This window comes from Antedon mediterranea, chromosome 4 (genome assembly GCF_964355755.1).
Source record: "Antedon mediterranea chromosome 4, ecAntMedi1.1, whole genome shotgun sequence".
Classification (NCBI taxonomy): domain Eukaryota; kingdom Metazoa; phylum Echinodermata; class Crinoidea; order Comatulida; family Antedonidae; genus Antedon; species Antedon mediterranea.
In genome coordinates this window covers 16,548,306-16,573,385 of record NC_092673.1, presented here as the reverse complement: position 1 = coordinate 16,573,385, position 25,080 = coordinate 16,548,306, and the positions used below count along the sequence as shown (strand labels likewise).

The 25,080-nt window shown below is 38.6% G+C and overlaps 3 protein-coding genes across 4 annotated transcripts; 2 read left to right on the top strand and 1 right to left on the bottom strand.

Moving 5' to 3' along the window:
• Positions 1-2,970: 2,970 nt before the first annotated feature.
• On the bottom strand, positions 2,971-3,702 carry LOC140047604 (caspase-7-like). The gene has a single exon (XM_072092641.1). The coding sequence runs from the start codon at positions 3,700-3,702 to the stop codon at positions 2,971-2,973; it is 732 nt and encodes a 243-aa protein (XP_071948742.1).
• A 6,710-nt stretch (positions 3,703-10,412) lies between these two features.
• On the top strand, positions 10,413-13,927 carry LOC140047603 (uncharacterized). Its single transcript, XM_072092640.1, has 2 exons — positions 10,413-13,827; positions 13,920-13,927. Exons 1-2 carry the CDS (start codon positions 10,413-10,415, stop codon positions 13,925-13,927), a joined length of 3,423 nt encoding a protein of 1,140 aa, XP_071948741.1.
• Positions 13,928-14,011: 84 nt separating this feature from the next.
• Positions 14,012-16,503, top strand: LOC140046787 (uncharacterized). Of its 2 annotated transcripts, XM_072091517.1 has the most exons (3): positions 14,012-15,655; positions 16,206-16,272; positions 16,401-16,503. In XM_072091517.1, exon 1 carries the CDS (start codon positions 14,049-14,051, stop codon positions 15,426-15,428), a length of 1,380 nt encoding a protein of 459 aa, XP_071947618.1. In that variant the 5' UTR covers positions 14,012-14,048; the 3' UTR covers positions 15,429-15,655; positions 16,206-16,272; positions 16,401-16,503. The 2 variants fall into 2 exon arrangements, with proteins under 2 accessions (XP_071947618.1, XP_071947616.1); XM_072091515.1 differs by having other exon boundaries at positions 14,012-16,272.
• The last annotated feature ends 8,577 nt before the right edge of the window (positions 16,504-25,080 follow it).

The window sequence follows — 25,080 nt, the reverse complement described above, 5'->3', positions numbered from 1 at the left end:
CGTTTTCTCGTTGCAAACGATGAACGACATGTTTGTAGATCTTGCCAATCGATCTCGAGACTTGGTTTTTCTTGGTCAAGAGAATGAGGAGGAGGAGGAGGAGGAGGATGACGGTAACCGGACTGTATTAGATTTCGAATTGGCCGACACTGACGTTCGAGCGTTCATTTCAGACGTGTCGTTGAATAGGCGCAATCCGTTACGAAATTGGTATCAGTATCGTCAGTACATCGATACAGTATTCTCGCAGTTTGTATGTCCGTTACGATTACTCACAGAAGTGAATGATCGCAGTACGGCGTTCACGTCAAGTGCCGACATATTTCAACCGAGTGTATGGAAACGATTAGGTGCCATTGGAATCACGTTGCCTCCGTGCGTAACCGAATCAACCGTGTTACACGAACCGGACAGAGCAAGCACCGAGAGTGTGTTTTCTCTATTTTTGGGCCGGCACAACGAATGTGATGATAGTGATGATTTGTGTATTGACGAGAACAAAATCAAACGAGACAGACTTAGACGTTGTCTGCGTACCGGCGATGAAGTCGTGAACCCACCATCGTTTATTGGCCGACGTAGACTGTTGGACAATGTTACACTCGGTGTAGAAGACATGGACGCAAGTTACTCGTGTAATTGCAATGTATTGTGAGAATAAAAAACCACAAAGAAAAAAAAACAAACAAGTTGTTTATTTATTATTGAATTTTATTTATTTTTTTTTCAAGCGCAGAAAGCATGTGCCCGTTTACAAAGGGCATCGTGACAGCGTACAATAAACAGTATTCTTTTATCTTCTTCTTGCACGCTGCTAAAAACGTGCTCGTTCTTTCTAACCTGACGTTCTTCTTGGCTCGTTGTGCATACAACTTTAGCGCAACAGTCCACATTTGTTGTCTGCTGCTGCTGCTCATATGTTTTCGCGCGAGAGAGATGCAATGGAACGTTTGCAATCATAGCGTACATCTTATCCATTCGTTCTTGTATACTTATGATATTGTTGTTGTAAGAAGAAGAAACGAGAACGCCCAGCACGGAATCTGTATCAATGCGACAACGTTTTCTTAGACCTCTTAGTAGATCGGTTGCGTCCACTGTCGAATTGCAACAGGCAGCAGCCAACGGATGATACGCCACTCCGTTATGTCGGATGTAGTAGGGCACTTGTCGATACAGTCCAAAGGCGATGCACATTTGCTTGTACGCGGCAGAGCTAGTCTCTTTCTTGGACACTCTACGCATCATTAGCTCGTCTACTTGCTGCGAGTCTTTCAGTTTACAGACAAGTGTTTGCATGATGTCGATGCACGTATCTATGGCCGCGTTGCAATCGCGTTCCTTCAGAGCAGTTTCAACAAAGTTTTTATCCAGTTCTGTAAGTAATGGTTCAACGTCACATTTTAAGGTGAACATGCCAGTGGTGCTGATGTTCCCGTCGGCGTGCAAACACGCGTACCTTTTCTTCTTGTTGGTCAATAACAATCGACAGAGTGTCTCTCTGTGTACAAATTTCTGCCAGCTATCACCGCCGCCGCCGCCGCCGCCTATAACCTGCGCAAATCTTTCTTCCAAACGTTTTCTGCTGCTGCAACAATCATCAGCTAGTTTCACAAACAATGAATCCGTGTCTCCGTACAGAACGCGAGCTCCGTTATCTTCGGCGCATTTCTTTAGACGACAAAGTTGCTGTCTGCATTTCGAGGTCACGTAGTTGTACAGTTGAACACTGCCGGTAATTACTAGACACCCTATGCATTCGTTGGCGGCTCGTTTGTAGGCAGTCGCGTGCTGCGGATGAGCATCTCGCCCCAACACCAGTCTCTTCATGATAGACGGCAAAAGACCTTCGCGTACGTTCCGATCGACAAAAGAACCGTCCTCACACATTGTTGAATAGTCTACATTCTTGTCTACTATAAAGCGTGGATAGTAGGATTTGAAATCGTACACTTCTACGTGTTCGTGAATATCGGGTACAGTTTCCAGTACAAGACCACCTTTAACGTCTCGCGTCGATTTTCTACGACGAGTGTTTGGGAAAACAGTTTGTCGACGTATAGCCTCGCGGCAAAGCAGGGATGAGAGCACCTGCGTTCTCGATGCGTTCGGGAACACTCCGACGAGTCTAGACACGTTCATCAGTGTATCAATCAATTTTTTCGATTCTACCTGTTTGCAATATTCTGGCAAAAGAGACGCGTCGTCTTGCATGGCCCCGTCCGATACGCTGGCCATCAACTCGAAACAGGATCGTCTACCAACGTACTCGTACAGGGAGTTTGGATCACAACATAACGTGCGCGCATCGTTCGTGGTGTCTAGACAAATGGGCATGCTATCGATCGGCACGTTCAATGTCTTACATCGTGCTCGTATGCTCGCTCTCACCCATTCTCCGTGATAGACGAGCACGTCAACTGAATCGAAAGATTTTATGATTCCAAGCAGTATGCTTCGTTCATTGTCGTCTGTTGTTGCTGCTTGTACAACACTCGTACCGTCGTAAGACAGTGCCGCAATGATTCGTCCGTATACGTTCAATCTAATGATCAAGTAGAGAACGGACAGTTTTACAGGATGTATTTTTTCGCATTCAAAGTGCACTTGCTCATCATAGTGTACGTTCGAAACGAATCCATGCTCATTCAACGAGTATCGATGCCATGCACATCCGTGTACACCGACTGCACACTGAGCGTCCAGATCGTCGTCGACAGATGGAAGATTGCCGAAAGCGTTTATCATTCTCTTTCTGTTGTTTGATACAACTTTTCTGTATTTTCGATTCGATGCTACGTATTTGTCACCTCTGCTCATTACACAGTCACCGCACACGTCATCTTCAACGTATTCGACGAATTCAACATTGCTTGTCTGCAGCGACAAACGTCGTCCGATCGGGTCTGTACAACGAATTGTCAGTTTTTTCTGGCAGTATTTCACTCGTGTAAAGTAGGCATGCATGTTTTAGTGCACGGGACGTAGAAAGAGTTTCTTACAAAGACCGTGCTGGGTTGCGGCCACCTGATTGCTTTTAATTGTTCCGTTGGCAAGAGTCAACATGGACATTAAATCGTGTTTTGTTGAATACGAATGAAACACTTTACAGAGTGACTGAATAAACTTATACTGACGGTCCAGGGTCGAATACGTAATGGATACGTCACAGCCTCTCGGCAACGATTGAGGCTGCACGACAATTGTTTCGTCTACTTGACAAGCTTGTATGAAAAAGAGTTTAGGTTTTCCGTTCAACGTTTCACATTTTTCGAAACAGTCGACGATTTCAGTGACATTGACAGTACCGTGAGTGAGAATGCACACGGCAATGCAATCTAGTCTAGAGTGATCGTATTCACTTAGACGTGTGAGCAACGTCTTCGTTTCTATGGACGTCAGATTGTGATTAACAGACAGTTGGAAGCCGAGATAATTGAAGACATTTTCAAGCGCTGCACAATCATCATCATCATCATCATCATCATCATAATTGTTGATGATTACTGTGAAACCGCGCGGATTTGAAGTCATCTTGTACTCGTTCAATCCGCCATCATGGATAGAATCGATAAATGCATTGTACGCAAAACTACCTCGTGTTTCGATGTCGATCAACAATCGTTCACGAGCGTTCGTGTTAGATAAAATTGCATCCATCTTCTTGGTCGAATACACGCCTTTCTGTACCAATTTCTCCATTACTTCTCTAATGCTGTTTATGTTACGAATAAAATAGAGACGATTTTGACGCAATTTTTTCTTGTCTGATCTGTTCATTTTATTTAGTAATTTAACCACAAGTCGTCAGAGTGCAATCTGAACGTCAATCATTATTAGTATGCCTTTTTATGTGAATTATGGAATTATGTTTGCGCTCAGTTTGAAATCGCCACACGTTCCAACAAAGGCGCATTTGATAGCTTCCGATTTCAGCGGTACGTCGAGAACGATCACTAGCACTGCATCATTTCATCAAAGCCAACAGGATACGTATGAATTCGAACTTTGGTTTCGAACGTGCTCGCCTAAAGAGATTCGACGAATTGCCATCGCGTTAGAGCTTCGAGACGGTAGGCATAACTTTGGCGCACGTGTGTACAATTTCTGTGAAAACCAACGGTTGTACGATGACGGAGTTTCCATTGTTTTGACAGTGATAGAAGCGGAACGACGCCATCGCACTCGTCTTGTTGTCGACGAAGATCAACTACTCGCTTCACGTTCGGACATGGTGAAAACACAGACTTGTATGTTTCCGTTATGGAAAATGACTGCGCTGTGTTGTAACGAAAAAGAACGAGACGATTTCTTCCAGTACAACAAGTTTCTGGACAACAAGCTGGCAATCGATTCGACAGTTTCTCCGAGTAGTAATAGAGAGCACAGACTGTTGCGATTGATACGCTTGATTCCATCGTTGATGCTTGTGCGCCGGGACGTTCGTCTTTTGTTAAGCGTTGGAATACTGTTGGATGCAGCCGAATACAGTGGATTTTGCGAAACGTTCCAGAGATGGCGTCCGTGCGTGGACGTTTCAAACGATGAATACAATGTCGGTCTGTACGATCCGCAACAAAACCTAGTGTTCACGGGCGATAATCACCGACAGCGCGTGGGCGTAGAAGGAATCGTTCTTTGGAAGACAAGAGAATGCGTACTATGGAACGGAAAAGCAGTGCCGCCTGAAATCAAGGAAGCGTGCACGAGAGAAGCTTCCACGATGTTTCCACTGTCCATACCTCCGTTTGTCAAGTTCCATGAATGCATCGTGGACGATGTGCATTACTTTGACGTATTTTCTTACAGTGACGTTTGTGTACGACGAGCCGCGTCCTCCTTGACAACGATGGGAACAATCAGAACGGTGAACCGTTGATATTCATCAGAGAGATTCTTGGCAATTATTTTGTGATTGATTTCGGTGGTTAGTTTGTTTTTGTTTAAGTTGAACAATTGCAACTGTCGAATCATTTGACACAGCGAACCGGTCACTCCATTTTCGACGACAATGGTGACAAATTTGTGGCAATTTAGATTGTATTCATTTGTCAGTTGCTTTTTGAGTTTATTATCGAGGAAATTGAACGTTTCTTCGACCAACAGGCGGAACCAGAAAGCAACGCCGTAGTAACTTGACAGTCCGTTGATTGTACGTTCGTTCCTCAATTCGGTTATGGGCACGTTCACAACGCTGGCGTACATTTCGACCAACTGCTCGATGGGCGATGGATCCTCTTGCAAATCTCGAACGTGTGCATCGGTTTCAAGTCGATTTTGAAGTTCGTCTCGTTCGTCGCTAACACTTTCCAGTTGACTTTTCAACTGTCGGTTGACGTTCGATAGCCTCGCGTTCTCATCGCTGGTCAATCTAAAACTGTTAATCAGCTTAGCGTACCTCTCACTCAACTCTGTAAATCGTGAATCTGTTAAAGTAGTATCATTATCATTATCATCATCATCATCATCATTGTCGTCGTCAGAAATAGGCAATCGCAGTAAGGGTATACGCAGTGTGGACATTTCTAAAGTGTGTGTGTGCGCCTGTGTGTTTGTGATGAATCGATGTACGCAAATGGATGTATGCAGATTCTTTTCGGAAAAGTACAGAGTAGATGACTTTGTAGAGAACGATGTGAACGGAGTCGTGTCTATGGCCACCGATCGATACGTTAAGAGTGTTGACAGTCTATGCGCTTCTTTGAAGAACTTGAAATGTCAGCGAAATGCAACAGTTAAAGTTACATCACCAGCACCACCATCATCATCATCATCATCGTTGAATGTTGATCATCTTGCATCACCACCGCCACTGGCTGAGATGCAGATACCGTATTGGTTCGATGAACTGGAGCGTTCGATGAAAGGAAAACGAACGTGGTTCAGTGTCAACTATCGCATTATGTAATTCTGATGAGTAGCTTGCCAATAATTGAATCCGTCGTCTTTGAACGCAAACGATGCATCCACTGTCTGTGATGGTGGTGGTGGTGGTGGTGGAGGTGGGGTACATGCCTTATGTGTACAATCTAACAATACACATGCCTTATGTACACAATCTAACAATACACATGCCTTATGTGTACAATCTAACAATACACATGCCTTATGTGTACAATCTAACAATACACATGCCTTATGTGTACAATCTAACAATGCACATGCCTTATGTGTACAATCTAACAATACACATGCCTTATGTGCACAATCTAACAATACACTGCCTTATGTGTACAATCTAACAATGCACATGCCTTATGTGTACAATCTAACAATACACATGCCTTATGTGTACAATCTAACAATGCACATGCCTTATGTGTACAATCTAACAATGCACATGCCTTATGTGCACAATCTAACAATACACATGCCTTATGTGTACAATCTAACAATGCACATGCCTTATGTGTACAATCTAACAATGCACATGCCTTATGTGTACAATCTAACAATACACATGCCTTATGTGTACAATCTAACAATGCACATGCCTTATGTGTACAATCTAACAATACACATGCCTTATGTGTACAATCTAACAATACACTGCCTTATGTGTACAATCTAACAATGCACATGCCTTATGTGCACAATCTAACAATACACATGCCTTATGTGTACAATCTAACAATACACATGCCTTATGTGCACAATCTAACAATACACTGCCTTATGTGTACAATCTAACAATGCACATGCCTTATGTGTACAATCTAACAATACACATGCCTTATGTGTACAATCTAACAATGCACATGCCTTATGTGTACAATCTAACACTGCACATGCCTTATGTGTACAATCTAACAATGCACATGCCTTATGTACACAATCTAACACACAAAACAACACAATCCTTTGTAGTATACTCTAGATTAGAAATACTAATATTCTTTTAAACAAATTAAACTTTTAAGTCACAATAAATTAATGTCAATAAAAACAAAAAAGAATAAGTATTTTTGACGGCGAAGCTTGAATCAGATTTACAGTAGCCATAATACAGCATTATTATTATTATTCTCCTTGACATATAAAATGTGTATTTAGGTTGTTCACAACTTTATGTTCCCTCCAAAGTACCAAGTCAATCAACACACTGTGAGATGATCCCTTATTACACTTTTTAAATAGTGTACCAATTTCTTTATTAGTTCTCAAATTTTTGTAATAAATTTCAGTATTAGTGTAACATGGTGGGACCAAACCCTATTAGTCACACAGGCTATTCACCCCTTACTCTCCCCGATGCCTACTTAACTTGGAACACTACATTCCTGAGGAGGGTCTTCCAAGGAAAGTCAATCAGGATGTGGTACCATTTAATTAGTCATACTTTTGTCCCCTTAATATAAATACTGTTTTGTAGTTAAGTTAGTTAGTTTGGGTATTGATTCTTGAGACTATAACATCAGTAGCATCCAAATATATGCTGGGTCCGACTGTTGAAGGGCTTCCTTGACTGGATCGCACTGAAGGAGATTGCTTCATTAATAAGATCCCTAAAATCACAGATAAGGATGAAATTGATATTTACTTGTCATGCTTTGAGCGTATTGCAAGACAGTGCCAAATTCCCCCTGAAAATTGGACTCTACACCTTCTTCTCCCAAAATTAACTGGTAAAGCCAGAGAGGCCTACAACGATATGCCCTTACAGAACTTCACATACAACGACAGACCTTGATTTAAAAGGAGCGCCATGGCGCTGACGCTCCTTGGCGCTCCTGAAAACGATCAAAGGAGCGCCTAAAATAGCGCTCCCCAACCTGTTACAGTGCGTCATAAAAATAATAAGAATATTAACCCCGAATACAACACACAGTCTATATATAGTCGCGCAAACGATCTTTGTTATGGCTACCCCCGATAGGCTAGGCGCGCCTACGATCTTTGATGTTGCGAGAAAAATATCGTAAACAATTCATTCTAAATATAGTATCAGAACGTTCAATCGGTCGCTCAAAAAGACTGCCGACAGAAGACCGTAATTATACAGACCTAGTTTTTTTGGTCACATGGCATGAAACGCGATACTCTCTGCTTTACCGCAACATCTCACATGTTTTTTTGGAGGGTGGCTGCCGACGATAAACAGTAATTAAGATCGTGTACCTGGATTTTGTGTCACATGACATGAAACATAATACTCTCTGATCTTAACTGCTCACATGTTTTCCCCTCCAAATTCTGGTCGTAATCATTTTAAAAGGCTTAAGCCTTTATGTTAAATCTTATAGTAATTAATAATAATATGGAATATATATTTATTTTGCATATATTTTGTTGGTGTCCTAGCCTAGGCTAGGTGTCGTTCTTTTTATAATTCGCTAACCCAAGGTAGGATTAAATAATTTATAGTGTAGGCCGCCGAAACTAGACTAGATAGCCTCGACTCTCTCTGCGTGAGCTGAGGTCCACGGGACCCGATGTCGTCTCGTCGGCGGATTTCCGTCCAAATTAGGATAACCGATGCGTAGGCCTAGCTAGGGTGGCTACAAAAATTGACGTCTACTATCTTTAGATATGATTTTAATTAGCAAACAATACATTGTTTGTTTGCATTGTCCATGCTTCTAAAGGCGATGACAATGGTGTTTACTAACCCTACGAACCACCCTACGATCGACGCGTAGATAATTATCATAACAATACATCGTAGACTACGTTCAGAGAACAATGACCTACGATGAATTTTACGTGCGAGAGTACCATTTCCGGCCATCTAGAGGTGTCATTTATCAAAATTCGGCTCGCCACAGGCCCAACCATGGTGGGCCTGTGCCTCGGATAAATAATGGCTCTCCTAATGGCCTCAACAAGGCCATTAGGAGCTCTCCTCTTATATTTATAAATTAAGGTCTGCAACGACCTTAAAGATGCTATCCTGAAGTACCACCTCACAGCTGAAACATATCGGAAACAATTTAGACAAACCCCAAAACCCCTTTCAGTGTCCACTAGAGTGTGGGTTGGAAAACTTGATCGAGACATGACGAGGTGGCTCCGAAGTGCAAAAGTTAACCTACAAGACCCCAAGGAAATTCTTGACTTTTTTCTTTTAGATCAGGCGATCCAAAAACTCCCCTTCCCACTTGCTTCCCTAATCAAAGAAAGAGAGCCTAAAACGTCCCATGAATTTTCCCGAATTGCCGATACCCTGATTGAAATTAAAGGTAAACCCTGGATGGAATCTATCTCTAAACCCAACACCAGACCTTCCCCGAGAATATCCACCATTCAATCAATAGCTCCGCCGTTTCCTAGTTACAGTCCCGCATCCCAAGGCCCTCCCCAACCTACATCGAGTTATTCCCCAGAACCCTTGCTCTCGATCCCTTTTGATAATTATTCAGCCCCTAGCGGTACCTGTTTCGTTAGAGAAAGGAATTAACGCCCTCTACAAAGTTGTGGTTTTACAGTAATACACGTGAGAAGACTGCATACTTTTCTGAGAAAACGTGAAAACATTAAGAGAAATAATTGAGTAAATTAACGCCGTTGTTTAAGAGTATTTTAAGAAACGATCGGTGAGTTAATCTATTTTATTGTATTAAACGTGATTATAAAAGTATTAGTTATATTAGAACGATTTAAATGCCGAAATCATAGTCTATAAATACGGTAACAGTATAGATAGTTAGTGAACTTAAAGTTTGAAAGAGAGTTGACTGTATGTTTAATTACTTAATCAACATTATAGCTTATGGTTGAACTAAGTTGTGGATTGAATGATACGGCATATGTATTAGTAATGCATGTTAGTTGTAGATGTTTAAGAACATTATATTATTGGAACTATATTCTATCCGTGTATTAATGTAAGAGTAAAATGTTAGTAATGTTCTGTACAAGTACATAACGCGGATTGATATCATTTTGAGTTTCTATTGTGCTGAGGTTGGGGTTCGGCTCGTGAATGTTGATCCCTGATTAATGGTATTTTGTGGTTAGAAGTTTTTGAGTGTAGAAAGATAAGGAGAGATTTTATTACTTTGATTTGATCTACTTTTATTAGTTTTGAGCTTACAATTTTACGGAATGATTTAACATGTATAAACGTTCTTGTGTTTTTTTTAGGTGATATTTAACATTTCAATGTTCAAGCTGTTGAGTAATTTGAGTTGAGTTTTGGATGTCGAAAAGTGTAAGTTTGCGTATACACTTTGATCATGAGCTGAACTTTAATTTTAATTATAAATAGCTTAGATTATACATTTGTTACTGAGTTAAACGTTCTAGGATTTACGTATAGTATTGTATTTTTATTGATAGGTTCGAACAACCTACTTGAGATAATCAGTTGGGACACAATAAATCCACTATTCAAGTCAATCTGAGTTCACGAGTTTTTATCAGTTTGAATATCGAAACATTCGAACACTTGGCAAGATTGTCAACGCACAGAGATGGAGGATGCAAAAAGGCACAGACGGAGGAGAGAACGGAGCTTTAAAACAAAGGCAGAGGAGATGAAAACATCGGTACACGCAAATCATCCACCGGAGTTGTTAAAAGATTTGTATGAAGAGTTGGACGAGTCATTCCAAAATTTAAAGATTGCGCACGAGAAGATACTAGATCTGACTGAGGCTGACAAAGAAGCGGAAGAAGACGCATGGATGCTACCACGGATAGACGTTCATAGCTCGATCAGACTACTCTTTTATAAACATAGAAAAGATCAAGAAGAGGCGGTACAAAAGGACTCCAAAGACGGAATGAGACAAACCGAAACACATAAAATTGAGCTAAAGAAAATGGAGTTGCCGAAATTCAATGGGGACATAAAGACATACACGAGGTTTAAGACGGACTTTAAGAAATTTGTGGAAAAGGCTACACATCCAGAGCAGTTGCCTTTCAGACTCCGGTCTTGTTTAGGTAACGAGGTGAATAAAGTTGTTGTACAAGCAGCTGAAGACGATTATGAGCAAATGTGGACCCTACTAGACGAGAAATATGGCGATAGACACAAGCTGGTCAATGCGCTCATAGGGGACATTCTGAAGCAAAATCCTTTAAAGGAAGGAGAAGAGAAACAATTTGTTGAGTTCATAGATCTAATTTCAGCATGCCATCGAAATCTGAAGCGGATGGCAATAGAGCACGAGATGAACAATACCAGAGTAATAAGTGAAATTGAGAGTAGATTACCCGACGATCAAAAGAGAAGATGGGTCAGACTAATACATGATCCTCAATCGAAGGATAAAATAGAAAAAGACGGTAAACTGAAGATTCTTTTGGACTACCTAGAAGAAGAAGCCAAAAGTTTGAAATATATGATGACTAGCTTACACGAAACTAATCAGAGACCAAAACAGCAACGCAGCATTGTCAACACGGTATTTACAGAGAAGCCCACAGATATTGCTGCTTGTATCTTACATGACAATGCTAAACACCAAACGCAAGACTGCAAAGGTTTTAAGGCCATGTCAATGCAAGAACGAATAGAGGTCATCAAACAGAAAAGAGTTTGTTTCAGATGCCTCAAACATGGGCATCAAGTGAAAACATGTAAGTTGGGAAATTGTGGAAAGGATGGATGCAGTAGGAAGCATCACCCGTTAATTCATTTTCCACCGAAAAAAGAGCCAGCTTCAAATACTCAGAACACCGCAACGTCGCAACAGACTAGTACCGGCACTGACGCGCCGTGTATCTTAATGGCCAAGAGCGTGATAACGAAAGGGGGCACCAAAGTCAACGCGATGTTTGATACGGCAAGTACGTCATCCGTTATATTGGCAGACGTAGCTGAAAAACTAAAGTTGAAAGGAAAGCCGCTGACAGTCTCTGTGACAAAATTTGGCGGTGAAACTGAGCAAATCGAGACATTCAGTTATACATTGCCGCTAAAGACGAAGTATAATGGATATATTAAAATAGAAGTATTTGGGATGCCACGCATTACAAACAGACTACTCCCTCAAGACACTGAGAAGTTAGCTGACATCTTTAAGGTGGAAAAGCATCTGATAGAGAGACCTACAGGTGCGGTAGAATTGTTGATAGGAGCAGACAATGCAAGTCTATTTCCGAACATTCTGCGGACTGAAGGGGAATTGGCTCTATGTGAAGGGACGTTTGGAGTAATGGTTTTTGGTAAACATCCTGTGTGTCGGAGTGAGTCTAACGCAACCAACCTTACGTACATAGAAAAACAGGTTTCTTCGCAATTCCTTGATATAGAAAGTATGGGAGTTGCTTGCAATCCGAAGTGCGGAAGTTGCAAGTGTGGCAATTGTCCCATTGGGTCAAAACGATTTACCCTAAAGGAAGAAAGAGAACTGAATCTTATTGACGAAGGTTTGAGTTATTCAGATGGTAAATGGACAGCCAAATATCCATGGATCAGAGATCCTAAAGATTTACCGGACAACCGATTAGTTGCGGAAGCGAAACTGAGAGCAACCGAAAAGAGATTGCAGAAAAATGAGAAATATGCAGAGTGCTATGCTTCACAGATAGATGATATGTTACAGCGGAAAGTTGCTCGTAAGTTATCTGACAGTGAGATGAGGAGCTATAAAGGACCTGTTCACTACATATCACATCACGGAATAGCAAAACCGGACAGTAAAAGTACACCTTTAAGAATTGTTTTTAACAGTAGTGCAAACTATAAGGGCCATGTGCTGAACGAATATTGGGCCAAAGGACCAGACGTTAACAATAACTTGTTGGCCGTTCTATTTCGATTTAGAAGAGAACAAGTTGCTTTAGTAGGAGATATCAAGAAAATGTACCACAGTATTGATATTTCAATGTTGGACCAGCATACCCATCGCTTTCTTTGGAGGAATATGGAGATAGATCGTCCAATTCACACTTATTGTGTCACAGCGGTGAATTTTGGAGATGGACCATCTGCTACTATGGCTATAAGAGCACTACAAAGGACAGCAGAGCTTTCGGCAGAACTGTTTCCGGAAGCAGCACAAACGCTACAGGAAAACGTGTATATGGACGACATAGCCGATAATCTACAGACCGTAGAAAAGGCCTACGAGAGATCCGAAGAGATCAACGCTATACTGAGCAAAGGAAGTTTCAATGTAAAAGAATGGACCATCTCAGGTGTAAACATGGACACTACCAAATTTTTAGGGTTAGAATGGAACCCCCGAGACGATAAGCTAAAGGTACCAGTACCAACGTACTGCGAAGAAATAGGAAGCCTGACTAAGAGAAAATGCTTAGGTGCAGCCAATTCCATATATGATCCATTGGGGTTACTATCTCCGGTGACCGTAAGAGCAAAGATACTACTGAGAAATTTGTGGGGAAAGAAGGTGGATTGGGATCAAGAAATTGAGCCGGGAGACTTAGACGAATGGCGCAGCTTTCTAAAGGATGTTAAAAATTGCGAAAAGGTGTCAATACCTCGAAGTGTAAAACCAAGCAAACAAAGCGAAAACCCTACGTTGATAATGTTCTCAGATGCCTCAAAAGAAGCTATGGGGACAGTTGCCTACATCAGATATGAGACGAATCTTGGGGTATTCGAATCTCGCTTGATGGCTGCTAAAAGTAGAGTTGCCCCCGTGAGAATAACAAGTATAGTCAGGTTGGAGTTGAGCGCGGCAGTAATGAGTGTGCGACTAGCAAAAACAATCAGAGAAGAGAGCAGAATCCCGTTTGTGAGGGTTTTATACCTAGTAGACAGCGAAATTGTCCGATCCATGATACAGAAAGAGAGCTATGGTTTTAAAACATTTGCTGCGACCAGGATAGGAGAAATTCAGCAGTTTAGTGACTCTACAGACTGGTTCTGGGTTGCCGGCAAAGATAACATTGCAGATATTATTTCTAGGAGTATTACGAGCAAATGTTTAGAAGAGAATAAACAGTGGTTCCAGGGGCCAGAATTCATGAGAAATCCTTTAGAGCAATGGCCAATCTCTCAGAGTTGTAGCGTTTCGGACATACCAGAAAGAGTTGGAGTGATCATGGTGGCAGACGTAGAGGAAGTGATAGAAAGCCCTATTAACATTAAAAGATTTGGAAGCTTCGACAAATTGTTAAAAACAACCGCCATGGTTAAGCGCATAGCAAAGCAAAAAAGCTTTAAGTCCGCTGGAATAGATCTGAACGAGAACGACATATATGAAGCCGAACGGTATTGGATCAAGACTGTACAACGCCCGATAAGAGACTTAAAGATTAAAACGCCAGTAGCATTTACGAACAAATATGGTAGCTTAGGACCGATGATAGACGAAGATGGAATTGTGGTAGTGGGAGAGAGAATCAAGAACCATGTTCATTTCAGTTACAATAACAAACTAGTACCTCTACTTCCAACAGATCATACGTTTTCTAAGTTGTATACCGAGAAGGTACATAAATTATCTCACAGTGGAGTGAGCGCTACTATGGCAAAGGTTAGAGCAAAATATTGGATAATCCGATTAAGGCGCATAGTATCATCAGTAAGAAACAAGTGTATGGGTTGCAGACGCCTTGAAGGGAAAGTGCAGGAACAAATTATGGGATCACTACCTATCCAAAGACTAAAACCGTCACCCCCGTGGACTTATGTAGGGTGTGATCTGTTCGGCCCATTCAGAGTAAGAGGTGAAGTCCAGAAGAGGACTCACGGCAAGGCGTATGGAGTGATACTAAACTGTCTAGTGACTAGAGCTGTGCATCTCGATTTGGCGGTTGACTACAGTGAGGGTGCAGTGCAGAAAGTATTTAGGAGGTTTTCTGCGATAAGAGGATATCCAGCAGAGGTATTTACGGACTGTGGGTCACAGTTGGCAGCGATGCATGAGACACTCAAGAAATCGTCGCTGGAGTATAATGTTAAGTGGACATATAGTACGCCGGATGCTCCTTGGCAAAATGGGGTTACTGAGTCTTTAATTAAAGGCATAAAGAAAGCACTATTTCATACAGTAGGTGAACAAGTGTTGTCATTTGAGGAGCTACAGACCGTGTTATTTGAAATATCGGATCTGCTAAATAGTAGACCGATAGGTCAACATCCTACTAGTCCGGAAGATGGCACGTATCTTTGTCCGAACGACTTGTTGCTGGGTAGATCTGATAAAGCGGCACCTATGGGACCATGGAATGACAGGGGAGGTCATGCGAGAAGGATGAGATACATGCAGTGTCTGATAGAGGAGTTCTGGCAGAAATGGACCAAATGTTATTTTACGTCATTGATTGTGAAAAAGAAATGGAGAACGGAATGTAGGAACTTGAAAGTTGGCGACGTAGTATTAATACAAGAAGAAGGAATTAAGCGAGGTAAATGGAAGACAGGAGTAGTTGAAGAAGCAATTGTTAGCAATGATGATAGAGTGCGCAACGTGATTGTACGATCGACAACAAATACTGGAGCTATAACAAGATTGAGAAGAGCAATTCAGAGATTGGTATTATTACTACCTGTTGAAGAGAGTTAAAACAAACAAACAAACAAACAAAAAATAAACATATGTAATTTTAGTAATTGTATTAAGGTGGGGGGAGTGTTTCGTTAGAGAAAGGAATTAACGCCCTCTACAAAGTTGTGGTTTTACAGTAATACACGTGAGAAGACTGCATACTTTTCTGAGAAAACGTGAAAACATTAAGAGAAATAATTGAGTAAATTAACGCCGTTGTTTAAGAGTATTTTAAGAAACGATCGGTGAGTTAATCTATTTTATTGTATTAAACGTGATTATAAAAGTATTAGTTATATTAGAACGATTTAAATGCCGAAATCATAGTCTATAAATACGGTAACAGTATAGATAGTTAGTGAACTTAAAGTTTGAAAGAGAGTTGACTGTATGTTTAATTACTTAATCAACATTATAGCTTATGGTTGAACTAAGTTGTGGATTGAATGATACGGCATATGTATTAGTAATGCATGTTAGTTGTAGATGTTTAAGAACATTATATTATTGGAACTATATTCTATCCGTGTATTAATGTAAGAGTAAAATGTTAGTAATGTTCTGTACAAGTACATAACGCGGATTGATATCATTTTGAGTTTCTATTGTGCTGAGGTTGGGGTTCGGCTCGTGAATGTTGATCCCTGATTAATGGTATTTTGTGGTTAGAAGTTTTTGAGTGTAGAAAGATAAGGAGAGATTTTATTACTTTGATTTGATCTACTTTTATTAGTTTTGAGCTTACAATTTTACGGAATGATTTAACATGTATAAACGTTCTTGTGTTTTTTTTAGGTGATATTTAACATTTCAATGTTCAAGCTGTTGAGTAATTTGAGTTGAGTTTTGGATGTCGAAAAGTGTAAGTTTGCGTATACACTTTGATCATGAGCTGAACTTTAATTTTAATTATAAATAGCTTAGATTATACATTTGTTACTGAGTTAAACGTTCTAGGATTTACGTATAGTATTGTATTTTTATTGATAGGTTCGAACAACCTACTTGAGATAATCAGTTGGGACACAATAAATCCACTATTCAAGTCAATCTGAGTTCACGAGTTTTTATCAGTTTGAATATCGAAACAGTACCTACACCAATCACCACTACACTACACAAAACATTATGTGCTACAAATGTAATAAACCAGGCCACATTTCATTGACAATGCCCCCTTAACAACAACCCTGCAAAAGATCAATTACTAGGCCTGTATATTGAACACAATTGTGGGACAAACCCATGGTTACTGTCTGGTACAATTAACAACAGACAGGCCGAAATACGTAGAGACACTGGGTGCTCCCAAAGCATTGTAAAAAGTACTTTTGTTAAACACAAGGATTATACCAGTGAAACTGTTACCGTACAAGGCTTTACTGGTCAATGCATAACCCTCCCAGTTGTACACGTACATATTGATTGTAAGGCTTATAAAGGAAAATTAAAGGCAGCCGTGTGTAATGACACCCCTAAAGACTTATTACTTGGCAACAAAGTTATGACCGGTAACCCAAACGACGTCACATGGCCCCTTCTATATTAGCTATTACCAGAAAACAAGCCCGTGACCAAGAAAGACAAGAGGCTATTAATTTAGCTGCTGCCCTTAACGTTAAAACGTTCCCAATCACTGATGCCCTACCACTTAAACCTTTCCCAAGAAAAATGACATTGCTAGAACCAACCTTAAACAAGCCCAAGTGAAACAGAAACATTATTATAATAAGAAAACATTGCCTCGAAAATTTAAGGTTGGACAGAAAGTATTAATTCTCCTCCCAGATGACACATCGAAAGTTAAATCTAAATGGCAAGGTCCCTATCCTATCTCTAAAGTTTTAAGTGATGTTATTAAAAAATTGGAACACTATGGCATAAGAGGCACGGCCCTTAAATGGTTTAGAAACTATATTAGTGGAAGGAAACAATTTACGTCTATTGATAACACAAGTTCGTGTTTGATGGATATAAATTGCGGAGTACCACAGGGTTCAATTCTGGGGCCTCTACTTTTTATTTTGTACATTAACGATGTATTTAATTGCTCAAACTCGTTATCTTTTGTTTTATTTGCTGACGACACAAACATATCTGCATCTCACGAAAACTTGGATACGCTCATAGAACTAGTTAATGGTGAACTAAAAAATGTTTCGGATTGGTTCATGTGCAATAAACTATCAATCAACGTTAAAAAAACTAATTACATAATTTTCCGCAATCAGCGAAATCCAAGTAATTTAGAGAATGTAAATATTTATGTCAACAATAAAAGAATAGATAGAGTTAAATCGACTAAATTCCTTGGAGTACATATTGATGAATTTCTCACATATAAGAACCACATCAATGTTACAGCTAGGAAAATATCTCGATATGTAGGCATACTATATAAAGTAAGACATTTTTTACCAACCTATTCTCTCTGGACAATATACAAATCACTCATTGAACCAGTATTAAATTATTGCAACATAATATGGTGTAGCACATTTCCAAGTTATTTAGATGAGTTATTTAAACTCCAGAAAAGGGCATTACGAGCTATAACATGGTCAAAGTTTAATGATTCAATGACTGAATGTTTCTATAAATTTAAACTTCTTAAAATTGCGGATATCAATAAGTACCAAATTGGGCTTTTCATGTATAATGTTACTACTAATCAGGACGTGCGTTTTTCATCGCTCTTTATTAAAATGGTTCTTACCATAATTATAATACAAGATCTAAAGACAAAATGAGACTCAGAAAACGTAATCGTACTTCTACTAGTTTTACTGTGTCATGTGTGGGACCCAAATTGTGGAATGACTTGAATTACGAACTACAAAGTACCAAATCAATATATATATTTAAATCATTGTTTAAAGAACATTTATTATCATTTTACAAATAATTTTAAAAATTATACTTGTTGCAGGATTTAGCTTTTTTATTATTTATGTTTTAGTTTTTTAGGCTAGTTAGGGACATAGGGGGACACAACTAATCAAGCTCTTTTGAGTTTTTATGTGTTTCCTTTTCATCTTTTTTATGTTCTCATATATTGTTGTTGTATATTTTCATGATAGAGGATGAATAAAGAATATTTGAGTGTATTTGAGTGCTAATTATGAAATACTAGTTGGTAACAAACACAAAACATACCACATTAATTCACTACGGTTATATAACGAACGTCCACAGAAACGAAACAATGATTGTATGTACACTGCACGTGACCCAGATCCAGACGACTGGTTCCCTCCCGAGCCACCAGGCCCCGCCACTTCCGAAGCCCAATCCTATAAAGATATTGAAATCCCGGGCTACCTTTACTCCTTCCCAGAAAGGCGACCTTCACCATATCATGACTCAAAACGATTTATGTTTACAGATATCCCAGGTAGAACAGATATGGTTAAACATGAAGTACGTACTGTACAACAACAGATACCCCAGTAAGACAAAAAGCCTATAGAATCCCTTATGCATTAGAAGACAAAGTCAAATTACAAATAGGCCTACAACACATGCATGATAATGGTATTATTGAACCATTGACAATCCCATGGTCTGCCTCCATTGCTTCTGTCCCCAAACCTGATGGATCACTACGTATTTTATCTTATGTACAGTACAGTAGTTAAGAGTGCCTTTTTCAATAATTTTGTAAAATCACTTTCATGTTTGTAATGTATAATCTTAAATATAATACGCTAATATTTGCTTATCAAATTGGATTTAGTTAAATGTAGTATTAAGTTTACTGCAACTTTCATGATGATGTGTATGTTGAATTGTGTTTTATTGGTTCTCCCCTCCTGCCCACTAGATATAAGAAGCTTTTCACAACTATGTTCCCTGAATGAAGTTTACAATGGATCACAAGAAACTTTTAACACTTACATGATAATTACTTATTGATAAACTGTTTCACTTTAATGATAAACTTGAGTCCAGAAATGTACATTTTTTAAACATTTTCTTCAAGATATAATGAGCAGTCAACTGCAGTTATGTTGTTTACAGATTTTTTTTGTTACAAAAATACAAACTGTTTCCAGGCAACGGACTGATAGACTGCTGATTGATGTATCCATTCGGGAGTTAATACTGAATTTATGACCAACTGACTTTTATTTTAATCGAGCATTGCTGAGCTGAACACTTTATATTATTATTATGACTTTTAAATTGGGAACTTTGAACAATTTTACTTTTAATTTTGTATATTTTGCCACGTTTGCCCATTTATTGATTTGTGACGATTTGCATTACTTTTTCTTTTTGTTTAGATTTAAGATGTTCGTAGTTAAGTTTGTTTGTTTGTCAATACATTTTTGGCTCAGTGACTCGTTGGTTTCGAAGACATGGCTTCGAATTGACGAGCGGGGGAATGTAACATGGTGGGACCAAACCCTATTAGTCACACAGGCTATTCACCCCTTACTCTCCCCGATGCCTACTAAACTTGGAACACTACATTCCTGAGGAGGGTATTCCAAGGAAAGTCAATCAGGATGTGGTACCATTTAATTAGTCATACTTTTGTCCCCTTAATATAAATATATGTTTTGTAGTTAAGTTAGTTAGTTTGCGTATTGATTCTTGAGACTATAACATCAGTCAGAATCACTACATTTTCACATTGTTTTATTATATTACTTTTGATTGAATAAATATTATATTTTGTACATTGAATAATTTTGTGCCATCGTTATTGTCTTGGCCCTCGACACGACTACCGTTACATTTAAATAAAAAAGTTTTTTTACGCATCACATCAAACTTGCAGTGCATTGTAGTTGTTTGATGCATCATGAAAACAAAAGACCACCACACTGTGTTTTCTGAAAATGAAAGACCACAACGGTGTGTTTGAATGCATGTTGTGAGATCAGGGAAACCCCATGGAAGGCCTGTTTGTTATGTGGTGACACCAGTATAGAAACAACGTCAACTCAGTTCTGATTGGTTGGTTAAAATGCTTACAAATATAATACATTTGTTCTCTATTAATATTATACAAAGTAAAACCTGATTCGATCAACAAGCTGGATGGATCGGTGGTGTATTGATGAGGGTATAGGCCTAGAGGCAGGGTTGCAGGGGTCGACTCTCTGCTTGTCAATTCTTTTTTATAGGTTTTTAAAAATGTTTGGTTACAAGGGCTGGAGGCCCGATCTCCTCAATAATCAGTCGAGCATGAACTTTTAAAATTAATAGTAAAAAATATATTTGTTTGTCTCTTGAACGGTAAAAGTTTCAATTTATATAAGCACCCAGTGAAGCAGAACGAAGGCTGTGAAATGAGGCCAGATTACAAGTGCAGCTACGGCAAAATCACACTGTGGTTACAGAATAGGAAATTCGTGAAATGGTCAATCTTCCGACGACTCGTTATCATTAACCATATCAATTACTTTTGTAAAATTATACTTATCTGATGTAATTTTAGTCGGTCTTCCCATTTATAAAGTCAATTTTCTATGAAAATTCATCACAATTGTGTAAAATCATTTGGAGACTCAGTTTACGTTTGCCGATTTTCGCACTGACTTAGGGAAAAGCCTTCAAAATCAATGAAGCGTAACTTATACTGTACATTCCTGCTGCTGAGGAGCAATACACATGCTCTCTGCCCATGGTTGACATCGTCACATGATAAGCAGATACAGTATAAAATACCAAACTGGTCGGGTCGAGTATACCCCGTCTATAATCACTACATGAACGATGTACAGTATTTGATTGAAGGTCGACTCGACCTACCGGAGTGGTATCTTATAGATAATAGAGATCGAATGAGAGAGTTGGAATATTGGTGAACATAGTATTGCTAATTTTAACAAATGTAGCCTATAAAGGCCTGGTAGTATCAATTCGCATAGGGTCTACTACACTAGCTAGCTCAATTTTTAACTGGGCCGGATCGGCTAGGTCTCCTTCCTACTACTAGGTCAACTTGCTTGATGCAGTATCCGCTTTTTTGGAGAGTATTTTAGGCCTACTTAGACGATCGCGGGACACCATAACGTGCGGACGGCGATCGGACCTTGTTTTGCCTCAATATTGACATACAGCCGATTTTGTAGAACGTTTTAGGTTTAGATTTAATTGTTTAGGAGTTTGGTTGATAGGATGGGTTTGGAATCCACTGAGTTTTGTTATTTATGGGCCAATCGTCTAGTAGGCTAGCTAGGCCCACGGGCCCCAATGTTTTAACGTAGCCATCATGACATGGAATCCCTACGGTAGTCAGAATGGCTCTCACCCATAAAAAAAAATGATTTAGGCTAGGCCTAGTACGTGAAGCCGATAATACAATCTGTACTATAGAGGTGTAAAAATAGTACAATTTATGACTCTATGATCTGTACTAAATTTTGTATTCATTAAATGTCAAATAAATATATGCTACTACTGTTATTATTACACTTTAGGCCTTCTAGCTTAGAAAATCTACAAAAAATGTATTTCACAATGATCGGGTGGTCGTCGTTTGACAGGGGAGAAAGATGTAAATTAGTCGACAAACACAACGTACATGACGTCGCGAGTTTGGAATCCACTGATGACGTGATTTTGTGAATTATCTCATGAATATTAATGAGCTTTCCTAAAGCCTGGTTTCCAGAAATTAGAATTTCTTACGATTGCGTCGTTTTTACATTGGAAATTGAAAATCGACAGGAAACCGGTTGAAAAAAGCTAAATGTCAAAACGACGTAACGCAAGTAGAAATCGCCGTAGTACAAGTGTTTGACAGGAAACCGGTGACTGAAGCTTCCGTCTGTTACGTCGATATTCGACTGTTCGACAGGAAACCGGTGAATTTCTGGATGAACATGCCTTACGATGCGATTTTATACCCTTCCGCTTACGCTTACGAAAGTTGACTTGAGAACCAGCCAATCAGTGACGAGGATTATGTGACGTTGTCAAGAAGGTCAAAGCTTGGAAAGGTGAAATAAAGTAGAAAGTACCGTATGTATATAAGAATATTGTTGACAATAAATGATACGTAAATAAACCTGAACCACGATGTTGTTCAATTCGTAATAGAATGTAATAATTTAGGTGGATGAAATACAAAATAGATGTGAGAACTATACAAAATTGTCTTGCTTGTTACTTAAATATAATTATATAAACATAGTATACAATATAATGGGTAAAAATAATACACATAGGCGGACTAAATTAAAAACTATATGGCAATAAAATGTCATAAAATGTTAGAGAACAGTGTCATCATCAGGATCATCAGGAACAATACTGTACGTTCACCTGGCATATAGTTTGCATTAAAAAGCAGGTGGGGAAAAATTACGTAATGATTTTGTTTTAATTGTAGGATGAAGGTAGGTTAGGTAATAAATTAATAATATATATTTATTAAATTCACCGTAGTGTTTGAAATTTATAGGCCTATGATAATTTGATGATGAAAATAAATAATTATTAGCCTACATCATTTGAATTATCTATTTATAAAAAAATGAAAACCGGGTAAAAAAAACCAATAGATAAAATGTATTTATGTAAATAACATCGTAGGCAAGTCATGATATTCAACGTTATAACAACAGTCTAATCATAAACAATAATTAAGCCATGCAGGGTGGTACAAAGAAAATCAAAACAAAAGGCGGCAGACACAAAATTAAAACTCCGATAAACAAGCTCTCTCGGGTGGGTAAAATCATGGGATTGTTTAAGCCGCTCATAAAATAATTCTCAGAATAAAAAGACTAAATTTGTCGGCGACTATCAAAAGAAGAACTGATAAAACATTTTAATTAATAAAAATTAAGATTATGTAAAAAATATGTCATAGCCTCACTGCACTGTTTATGTTTTGGAAAATGGCCTCCTCTTTTCGCGCGGAATTTATGAGCCAATCAGAAATCATTTCTTGTTATCACGTCATGTGTTGTAATCGCAAGGAAAAATTTCAACTCGACGTAAGGGCAAGAAGGACAGACTTTGCGATAAATTCAACTTTCGTAACGACGGAATCAGCACATTAAATTTTTGCGGTCCAACGTGATTATGACAATTTTGTGTCGACGTTAGTTTTTGGTCAACTGATCGGAACGCAAGCGTAATCGTAAGAAAACGACGCAATCGTAAGCAGAAACAAATCTTACGTTGACTGGAAACCAGGCTTAAGCTGCTGAAAAACAGACTCTCCATGAATTTACCCTAAAATGTATATGAAATTTAATTGTTTAAATTTCTCGTTATTAATATTACTTCTTCATTCTGACATGTCTATATAGGCTTAGCCTAGTTATAATATTTTTTATTTAATAAAAAACGGCGCTAGTTCCGTTTCGCACCTGTTTTTATTTCGACTTCCTTTTGACTCGAAATTGTTAAGCAACTTATTGTGAATACCACACCTTAAAATTGGGCCTCATAAGTACTTTAATGAAGAAGAATCACATAAAAAGTAACAAATAAATCCTTCAATTGATGATTTTACAGACATGATTCTCGCATACCGTTCGCGAATTTAGCATACTCGAAGTTCAATATTTTCGTTTCTATGGAGCGCCAAAAGAGCAACAACAATAGATGGTTAAAAACTCAGTGGAATGCGTCTTTTTTTAATGCATTTATTATTGAAATACACGTTTAATTTTAATATATTTTGTCAATAAAAATGCTGTAACATTTTACTGCTAATAATTTGCTGTTTTCAAATAGCAACATGGAGTATGCGAAATTCACAAACCGATGTGCGAGAAACATGTCTGTAAATTCATCAATTTAAAGGATTTATTTTTTACTTTTTGTGTGATCTCCTTCGTAAAAGTATTTTTGAGGCCTAATTCTAAGGTGTGGAACTCACGATAAAGTTACTTAACCAATTTTGAGTAGAAATAAACGACAGGTGCAAAACGGAACTAGCGCCTAAAAAACGATATTTAAAAACAATTATAAACCCAGAATCCCTCTACATCCTCATCCATCCATGTGTTTATGTTCGTCTTAGGACCAATCACAATGCAGTTGATGTCTGTTCTCTAACGACAAGTTGTGGAGACTCCCTCAGCAGGCCTGTCTTTATTCTACTAGGGGCCTAGCCTATTTGGATTACGGTCGAAGCGGCCGCCAACTAAAGCGGCCGCTAGTTCAATAACGGTAATCTGTATGGAACGCCGTGTGCGCTTTGATTGTCGTTGTTTTGTAATCTTTGATTGTCATTGTTTCGACAGGTTTTCTTTACCTCGGACGTAAATAACAATCTACATTATTATGTAATTTATTCTCTTTTTTTACAGATTGAATGTGATACGCGTACCTTCTTTTAAACGAAATGGCGAGTCGATGATTACTTATTTTAACTGTTCTAAATGATATATGTTTAATAAAGTCTATAAAATACATTGTGGTGTTTATATTGTATATTAATATAATATAATAATAAGCCAATTATTAAGAATTATATATAAATAAACCAATCAATAAAGTAAATCAAAATATATAAATATATTAATAATTAATTTAAAAATATTTGTTATTGTATATTAATTAATTAATAAAGTAACTAGTAGTGTTCGCAATCATAATTTAATTACAATAACATGATGACAGCAATTTATTTAATATCCCTACACTATTTTATTACTTCAGATATTTAAATATTGATCAATTGAAAATGAGTTTT